The sequence below is a fragment of the Salmo salar genome, chromosome ssa22 (genome assembly GCF_905237065.1).
Source record: "Salmo salar chromosome ssa22, Ssal_v3.1, whole genome shotgun sequence".
Lineage (NCBI taxonomy): Eukaryota > Metazoa > Chordata > Actinopteri > Salmoniformes > Salmonidae > Salmo > Salmo salar.
The window spans coordinates 61,168,772-61,178,891 of NC_059463.1; the positions used below are offsets into that span (position 1 = coordinate 61,168,772).

At 44.1% G+C, this 10,120-nt stretch overlaps 1 protein-coding gene across 1 annotated transcript; it reads right to left on the minus strand.

Moving 5' to 3' along the window:
* Positions 1–455: 455 nt before the first annotated feature.
* On the minus strand, positions 456–4,602 carry pde12 (phosphodiesterase 12). The gene is given in 4 exon segments (XM_014187083.2): positions 456–2,162; positions 2,961–3,039; positions 3,237–4,152; positions 4,154–4,602. Coding segments are annotated over 4 exon segments (1,761 nt in total). The 5' UTR covers positions 4,477–4,602; the 3' UTR covers positions 456–1,719.
* Between the last annotated feature and the right edge of the window lie 5,518 nt (positions 4,603–10,120).

The window sequence follows — 10,120 nt, forward strand, 5'->3', positions numbered from 1 at the left end:
AGCTCGTTACCTGTATAAAAGACACCTGGGAGCCAGAAATCTTTCTGATTGAGAGGGGTCAAATACTTATTTCCCTCATTAAAATAAAAATCAATTTATAAAAATTTTTTGACATGCGTTTTTCTGGATATTTTTGTTATTATTCTCTCTCTCACTATTCAAATAAACCTACCATTAAAATTATAGACTGATCCTTTCTTTATCAGTGGGCAAACGTACAAAATCAGCAGGGGATCAAATACTTTTCCCCCCCTACTGTACATAATATTTGTATTCTAATGCCCTCTGTATTACACTGTGATATTGTAGAATGAAAAGTAGTATCTGTTTATTCACTCAATGAACGTTAGCAATAAAGCACAAACGATTAAATGTATCTGCAGCGGTATTCTTTGCGGGTACACAACGATCACAGTGCAGATGGAAAGTGTAACTCAATTCAGAAGCAACAAAACAAGTGTTTCCATCACTGAAGGGTTTTGTGTGATGGATAGCGAAACGCATCTTTATTCAATTAAATTACAACTGAATAATGGCAAAAGGAGAAGGTCCTGTCTGATAAACAGTCGTACATGGATTAACTTGTTGGTTGAAGGATATCATTTTACATTTTTACATTTTAGTCATTTAGCAGACACTCTTATCCAGAGCGACTTACAGTAGCGAATGCATACATTTCATCTCATGTATTTCTTTGTACTGGTCCCCCGTGGGAATCGAACCCATAACCCTGGCGTTGCAAACACCATGCTCTACCAACTGAGCCACACGGGAAGATATAATGAAGAAGAAACCATTTCATTTACTCAAACTGTTACTAAACTGATCCTCCACATCCCATTGTTTATGGATTTGACTCGATTCATGTTTCTCAATCACTGGGCACGTATTCAGAAAGCATCTCAGGGGAATACAGATCCAGGATCAGCCCCACCCCTGTCCATACAGTATATAATCAGAATAATAATAATAATAATAATCCTACTCTGAGATGCTTTATGGATAGGGGCCCTGGTCAGAGACAGACATGGTTTAGAGACAGACATGGTACAGAGACACACTGTAGGGGGCCCTGGTACAGAGACAGACATGGTACAGAGACAGACATGGTACAGAGACACACTGTAGGGGGCCCTGGTACAGAGACAGATGGTATAGAGACAGACTGTAGGGGCCCTGGTACAGAGACACACTGTAGGGGGCCCTGGTACAGAGACACACTGTAGGGGGCCCTGGTACAGAGACAGACATGGTAGAGACACACTGTAGGGGCCCTGGTACAGAGACACACTGTAGGGGGCCCTGGTACAGAGACAGACATGGAACAGAGACACACTGTAGGGGCCCTGGTACAGAGACACACTGTAGGGGCCCTGGTACAGAGACAGACATGGAACAGAGACACACTGTAGGGGCCCTGGTACAGAGACACACTGTAGGGGCCCTGGTACAGAGACAGATGGTTTAGAGACAGACTGTAGGGGCCCTGGTACAGAGACACACTGTAGGGGCCCTGGTACAGAGACAGATGGTTTAGAGACAGACTGTAGGGGCCCTGGTACAGAGACACACTGTAGGGGCCCTGGTACAGAGACAGATGGTTTAGAGACAGACTGTAGGGGCCCTGGTACAGAGACAGACATGGAACAGAGACACACTGTAAGGGGCCCTGGTACAGAGACAGACTGCTGTATAGAGGGGGGGGGAGAGAGATTTACTTCACTTCCACCTGAGGTCACAGACCAGCGCTATGTGGTCAGAGGGGTGTGAGACGCTGGGAAGGGCCTGACAGGTAATGACCTCCTGGTGGCTGGGCAGAGGGATCATCTGATCTACCCTCAGCACCCGTGGGTCCATGAAGATATAGTCCAGACAGCCGTGGAATCCCCCTACATAGTTAGTATAGGCCGGCTCCCCGCAGGCGCTACTCAGCTGGAAAGGGTGGACGACCTCCATGGGACAGAGCTCGTCCGCTCCGTTGGAGTTCCAGTCCGGGTGGGCGGTGTGCAGAACCCCCTGGTTCACCAGCTGGAAGACCCCCGAGGACGGGGTGCTGTTGAAGTCACCGCAGAAGATGAGCGAGGCGTCGGGGTAACTCTGGGTGATCACCTGCTGCAGGTGTCTCAGAGCTACTGACATCTGGACCAGACGGACATTCCCACCTGTGGTGAGGACATAGAACTGTTATTACGATGTAATATGTTTATGGCTGGAATATGGACTTGATTCACACTAGGGTGATAACTCAAACTGTGATATTTACTTATTCCACCTTTATTTAACCAGGTAGGCCTGTTGAGAACAAGTCCTTTATTTAACCAGGTAGGCCTGTTGAGAACAAGTCCTTTATTTAACTAGTCAGTTAAGAACAAATTCTTATTTACAATGACGGCCTAGGAACAGTGGGTTAACTGCCTTGTTCAGGGGCAGTACAACAGATTTTTACCTTGTCAGCTCGGGGGATTCGATCTTGCAACCTTCCGGATACTAGTCCAACGCTCTAAACCACTAGGCTACCTGCCACCCCATGTCGTGCTATGCAGCACAACCCCTTCTTTTTTAAATAAAGGACTTGTTCTCAACTAGCCTACCTGGTTAAATAAAGGACTTGTTCTCAACAGGTCTACCTGGTTAAATAAAGGACTTGTTCTCAACAGGTCTACCTGGTTAAATAAAGGACTTGTTCTCAACAGGCCTACCTGGTTAAATAAAGGACTTGTTCTCAACAGGCCTACCTGGTTAAATAAAGGACTTGTTCTCAACAGGTCTACCTGGTTAAATAAAGGACTTGTTCTCAACAGGCCTACCTGGTTAAATAAAGGTTAATAAATAGCTCAGGCCCAGAGTTTTAACTGTGTTTTATCTCACCCTGTTACTTGATGAGAAACACCTCTGGACTCCTGTAATAAGCTAGGCTGTAACTAGTGTTGTAATGTACTTCTGATACAATAACACTTTACCTTTGGGATGCCAGTAGAGGTGGGTGTTGGCGACACAGATCTTCTTGGATGGATCGTTCAGATCGTTCAGAACACTCACCTAGAGAGGAGAACATAAGATCTTAGCCAAGCAGAGCAACACACACACACACACACACACACACACACACACACACACACACACACACACACACACACACACACACACACACACACACACACACACACCTAGCTCCGATTGTAGCTAGATCCTTTAGGGCCTCGAATCCCAAGCCAACACACACCATATTACTGTACCTGTAGTGTGGTAGATCTCTGCGTCACCTTCTCCTTCATGGCAGGGTTGCTGTTCACTCTGTCCAACAGTTCTTCATGGATTGGGTCTGACGTCAGAGCTTCACTCAACATGATGTCGTGTTGACTGAGAAGTTTAAACTTTGACCTCCTGTAGTAGGTGGCCAAACCTTCGTGTTGCTTCTCCTTAATCCTGAAGACCCCGTCGAAGCCGAACGCATCCAGGGCCGGAGACAGACTGTCGGAGAACACGTTCTTGTCCACCTCCTGAAGGCAGATGAGGTCAGCGTTATAACCTGACAGTTCTTTTTTAATCAGACTTTGTCTGTAGTCCAGTTCCAACGCGTAGGGAGTACAATAAGGGTACAGGACGGTTTTGGAGAGGTCCGTTTGTGCGTAAACGTCAGCTAAGATATTGTATGACACTACTCTGATGGTCATGTCATCTGTGACCTTGTTGGTGTACATGTGTCTGTTGTCAAAAGTACATGAACCGGGCCCTGCTTCGACCGTACCGGTGGTTACTAACTCCTTGTCCATCCCACACCGTTCGCCGTCACCCGGGGTACATGTCAGTTTAAGCTTGGAGCCAATATCCATATTTGAGGGGATAAACACCCGTTCGCTCCCCGTCTCGGTCCAACTATTCTCTCCTCGAAGCTCCTCATCACCGGCACCGGACTTGTTCTCCTTGAACCATTTAAATCGACAGTCTTTTAAATCCCCGAATTCTACCTTGAGTTTCGGGCAAACGGGGAACCCGGCCAGTAGAGATACGGGCAGCTCTGCCGTGATGAATGTGGGTGGGTTTCTCTCCACTGTGTACTTACTGTCACCCACGTGTAAAATGGCCCCATCCTGCCAGGCATCTGAGTTTATAGCATCTTCTGCTACAAAGTCTCCGTTGTAGTACAACCTCACCGGGTGCAGAGGGCTCCTGGGCGTCTGTGGACGCGCCTTTGTTTTTCTTTGATTTTTTAGCTTTGCCCTGGCCCTTGATGATACTGTTTGCGATCCGTGCCAGTGCTTTGCCTAGCTCCTCCGTTTGGTCCCTGAGCATGTGTTTATTGCTTCCATCAAGGACGAAAGAAATAGTGAGTTTGGATTCCCACGGGACACATCTTACCACGGCTCGATCCATTCTCCTGTAAAACCGACAAATTATGTTGTAGTTACACCTCGACGAGATGGGCACGGTGTTTCGGAGAAATAATCTGGAAGCGGTTGTCAAATAGTTTAACATAGGGCCTAGCGCATGAGTGGACAAATAGTCCGCTGTGTGAATAGCTAGCTAGTGGAGCGAAAGCGGTGATCTGAAACGTCAAACGTCTAATTCACCAACCAAGTAAACAGTAGCTTCCGTTTTCAGAGTAGCAGATTCGATTATGTTTATTGCATAAACTTTACTATGAACGTTAAATAGGGCTGAACATGGTAATTATTATCATTTAAAAAAAAAAATACTATCTCATTCTTTACCACGACTTTATCGCGTATTTCGATCATTTCCACGATAGTACTCACTGTTTTTCCTCAACAACTTCTTCTTCTTTTTAACTCAATGGTAAACCTCTTCTAACATATGGCACATACTGCCACCTAGTGTAGACTAGGGGTGTTCTCCAAACCTGTTCTGGGGGGGGGGGGGGTTTCTTTGACATATCGTGGACACATTTTTTTGGCAGCTAGAATTGTAGACAAACACACCCCAGCCGTAATGAAAGTGGCGTTGGGAGTAAACTCTAGTAGCTAGCAGATACGCTAACGCCAACGCTTCCTCTCCACCCTCCCCCATTCCCAGACACTAACCTCTTATTATGGGATAGGCTCAGTTATTTATTTGATTACAGTGTTTTGTCTACTACTTCATCTGCCAAAACAATGAGTAGAAAGTCCTGTCTCATTCACACAGACAGACAGACAGACATCTCCCTGAACTCCACCCACCACCTGTCAGAGTCGACACAGGTAATACTCTTCCTATGTGTAAAGTGTGTTATAACTTGGTGATTTTATTGCGAATTGCAACAATGTCACACGCCTTGTGGGTCTCGAACCCTGGTATCCACTGGTCCACTGGGGCGGCAGGGTAGCCTCGTGGTTTAGAGCGTTGGACTAGTAACCGGAAGGTTGCAAGATCGAATCCCCAGAGCTGACGAGGTAAGAATCTGTCGTCCTGCCCCAGAACAAGGTATTTAACTCCACTGTTCCTAGGCTGTCATTGTAAATAAGAATTTGTTCTTAACTGACTTGTTAAATAAAATTAAACTGTTCCATTATGTTGTACAATTTTTGGGAGAGGAACCAAACAGGCCAAATCAAATCAAATGTTATCTGTCACATGCGCCGAATACAACAGGCGTAGATTTTGCCATGAAATGCTGACTGACGACCCCTTAACCAACAATGCAGAGTTAAAAAGTAAGAGAAGATAAGCAAAAAAAAAGGGGATATTTACTGAACAAAAATATAAACGTAACATGCAGCAATTTCAACGGTTTTAAGGAGTTACAGTTTATATTAGGAAATCAGTCAATTGAAATAAATGAATTAGGCCCTAATCTATGGATTTCACATGACTGGGCAGAGGCACAGCCATGGGTGGCCTGGGAGGGCAAAGGCCCACCTATTTGGGAACCAGGCCCACCCACTGGGGAGCCAGGCCCAGCCAATCAGAGTTTTTCCCCCACAAAAGACAGAAATACATCTCAGTTTCATCAGCTGTCCAGGTGGCTGGTCTCAGACGATCCTGCAGGTGAAGAAGCTGAATGTGGAGATCCTGGGCTGGCGTGGTTACACGTGGTCTGCGTTTGTAAGGCTGGTTGGACGTACTGCCAAATTCTCTAAAACAACGTTGAAGGCGGCTTATGGTAGAGAAATGAACATTATATTCTGTGGCAACAGCTCTGGTGGACATTCCTGCAGTCAGCATGCCAATTCCACACTCCCTCAAAACTTGAGACATCTGTAGCATTGTGTTGTGTAACAAAACTGCACATTTTAGTGGCTTGTTGTTGTCCCCAGCACAAGGTGCACCTGTGTAATGATCGTGCTGTTTAATCAGCTTCTTGATATGCCTGTCAGGTGGATGGATTATTTTGGCAAAGTATCAATGTCACTAAAAGGGATGTAAATAAATAAACATTTGAGAGAAATAAGCTTTTTGTGCGTATGGAACATTTCTGAGATCTTTTATTTCAGCTCATGAAACACGGGACCAACACTTTATATGTTACGTTTATATTTTTGTTCAGTATATTAACAGAATAAAAAACAATAATGAGCCTATATACAGGGGGTTCCAGTACTGAATCAATGTGCAGGGGTACCAGGTAGTAATGAGGCTATATACAAGGAGTACCAGGTAGTAATGAGGTAGATGGGTAGGGGTAAAAGTGACTAGGCAATCAGGATAGATAATAAACAGTGTAGCAGCAGCGTATGTGAAGAGTGTGAAAGTGTGTCTATGTGTGAATGTGTGTGTGTGGCATCAATACGCATGTGTGTGTGTATGTGTGTGTAACAGTGTAGGTTCCGTCCCTCTCTTCGCCCCAACCCGGGCTCGAACCAGAGACCCTCTGCACACATCAACAACTGACACCCCACAAAGCATCGTTACCCATCGCGCCACAAAAGCCGTGGCCCTTGCAACGCAAGGGGAAACCCTACTTCAAGTCTCAGAGCGAGTGACGTCGCTGATTAAAATGCTATTAGCGCGCACCACCGCTAACTAACTAGCCATTTCACATCGGTTACATGTGTATGTGTGTGTGTGTGTGTGTGTGTGTGTGTGTGTGTGTGTGTGTGTGTGTGTGTGTGTGTGTGTGTGTGTGTGTGTGTGTGTGTGTGTGTGTGTGTGTGTGTGTGTGTGGCGTCGATACGCATGTGTGTGTATGTGTGTGTATGTGTATGTGTGGCGTCAATACGCATGTGTGTGTATGTGTGTGTAGGAATGTCAGTGTAGTGTGTGTGGGTAGAGCCCAGTGAGTGTCGATAGAGACAGTGCATAAAAAAAGGGGGGTCAATGCAAATAGTCCGGGTAACCATTTGATGAATTGTTCAGCAGTCTTATGACTTGGGGGTAGAAGCTTTTCAGAAGCATTTTTGTCCCAGACTTGGAGCTCCGGTACCGCTTGCCGTGCGGTAGCAGAGGGTACAGTCATTTAGGCAGGTTACCTTAGTGTTCTTGGGCACAGGGACTATGGTGGTCTGCTTGAAACATGTTGGTATTACAGGGAGAGGTTGAAAATGTCAGGGAAGACACTTGCCAGCTGGTCAGCGCATGCTCTCAGTACACGTCCTGGTAATCCTGCGGCCTTAGGAATGTTAACCTGTTTAAAGGTCTTACTCACATCGGCTACGGACAGTGTGGTCACACAGTCGTCCAGAACAGCTGGTGCTCTCATGCGTGGTTCAGTGTTGTTTGCCTCAAACCAGCATAGAAGGTATTTAACTCGTCAGGTTGGCTCGCGTCACTGGACAGCTCGCGGCTGGGTTTCCCTTTGTAATGCGTGATAGTTTGCAGGCCCCGTCACATCCGACAAGCATCAGAGCCGGTGTAGTATGATTCAATCTTGGTCCTTTATTGAGGCTTTGCCTGTTCGATGGTTCGTCGAGGGCGAAGCGGGATTTCTTATGCGTCTGGATTAATGTCCCGCTCCTTGAAAGCGGCAGCTCTAGCCTTTAGCTCAGTGCAGATGTTGATTGTAATCCATGACTTCTGATTGGGATATGTACAGTGCCTTCAGAAAGTATTCATAACCCTTAAATGATTCTACATTTTGTTGTGTTACAGCCTGAATTAAAAATGCATAAAAAAGAAATAAATCACACCCATCTACACACAATAACCCATAATGACAAAGTGAAAACATATTTTTTGAATTATTTTCAAATGTATTGAAAATGAAATACAGAAATATCTCATTTACATAAGTATTCACACCCCTGAGTCAATACATGTTAGAATCTCCTTGGCAGTGATTACAGCTGTGAGTCTTTCCGGTTAGGTCTTTAAAAGCTTTGCACACCTGGATTGTACAATATTACTATATTTAATTCTTCAAGCTCTGTCACATTTTTTGCAGTATTACTTTAGTGCCTTATTGCAAACAGGATGCATGTTTTGGAATATTTTTTATTCTGTAGAGGCTTCCTTCTTTTCACTCTGTCATTTAGGTTAGTATTGTGGAGTAACTACAATGTTGTTGATCCATCCTCAGTTTTCTCCCATCACAGCCATTAAACTCTGTAACTCTTTTAATAACTTTATGCTCAAAGAGATATTCAATGTCTGCTTTTTTATTTGTACCCATCTACCAATAGGTGCCCTTCTTTGCAAAGCATTGGAAAACCTCCCTGGTCTTTGTGAATTTGTGTTTGTGAATCTGTGTTTGAAATTCACTGCTCGACTGAGGAACCTTCCATATAATTGTATTTGTGGGGTACAGAGATTCAAAAATCATGTTAAACACTATTATTTCACACTGAGTCCATGCAACTTATTATGTGACTTGTTCAGCACATTTTTACTCCTGAATGTATTTAGGTTTACCATAACAAAGGGGTTGAATACTTATTGACTCAAGACATTTCAGCTTTACATTTTTTATTAATTTGTAAACCTTAAAAATAATAAATAAACATAATTCCACTTTGACATTATGGGGTACTGTGTGTAGGCCAGTGACACACAATCATAATTGAATACATTTGAACTACAGGCTGTAACACAACAAAATGTGGGAAAAGTTACGAGGTGTGAACACTTTCTGAAGACACTGTACGTGTCGGTCACTGTAGAGATGACTGTGGGGACGCACTTATTGATGAAGCCGGTGACTGATCTGGTAAACTCCAATGTTATCTGATGAATCCCAGAACATATTCCAGTCTGTGCTAGATAAACAGTCCTGTAGCTTAGCATCCGCTTCATTGGACCACTTCTGTATTGAGTGCGTCACTGGTACTTCCTGTTTTGAGTTTTTGCAAGTAAGTCTGAATCAGGAGGGTAGAGTTTCGCCTGTAGTTACACAGGTGACATCCTGGTAGGAATGAGGTATAAACGGATTTCAGATTTCAGGTTCATTGCAATGTTTTACATTTCATGTGTCATCCTCAAGGATTTCTTTGAACTGTTAAACTGTTTTGAAGTGTTAAACTGTTTTGTACTGTTAAACTGTTTTGAAGTGTTAAACTGTTTTGAAGTAGTTCATCAGTAGATATATTTTTTTTAAATGTTACATACTTGTCAATCCAAAAGCTCAGATATTTATAGGCGGGAACCCGATTGATGGGAGAACCATCCAATGAAGTCCATCTGAAGCATTTGTTGTTGTTGTTGTGAGAATTAGAGAATAACATGTATTTAGTTTTGCCCACATTAAGTACAGGTTTTAAACCAACCAGGGATTTCCGTAAGGTAACATGGTCCGATTGCAGCTCTAACAACGCCTGGTCAACAGTTGGGACAATGGCGAATATAACAGGATCATCTGAATACAGATGAATATTACACGTTTTAACAGATCGACTAATATTATTTATAGAATTAGTAAAGACAACCGGTCCCAGTACCCACCCGTGTGGTACACCTTTTGTAATATTGAGGAAACTAGACTTGACAAACAGACTGGCTGAAACTGTACTATGTCCTGGTCCTAAAACCAGACTGGCTGAAATTGAGGAAACTAGACTTGACAAAATGCAGAAATCATGCATTGTGTCCTATCTGACAGATAATTCTCAAACCACTTGCAAAGATGCCTGATCCAGGCCCATTTCAGACAACCTTTGAATGAGTAGGGAATGGTTGACAGTGCCCGAAGGCCTTGGAAAGGTCTATAAATAAAGCGACACAATGATATTTATGATCTAAGCAATTTAAC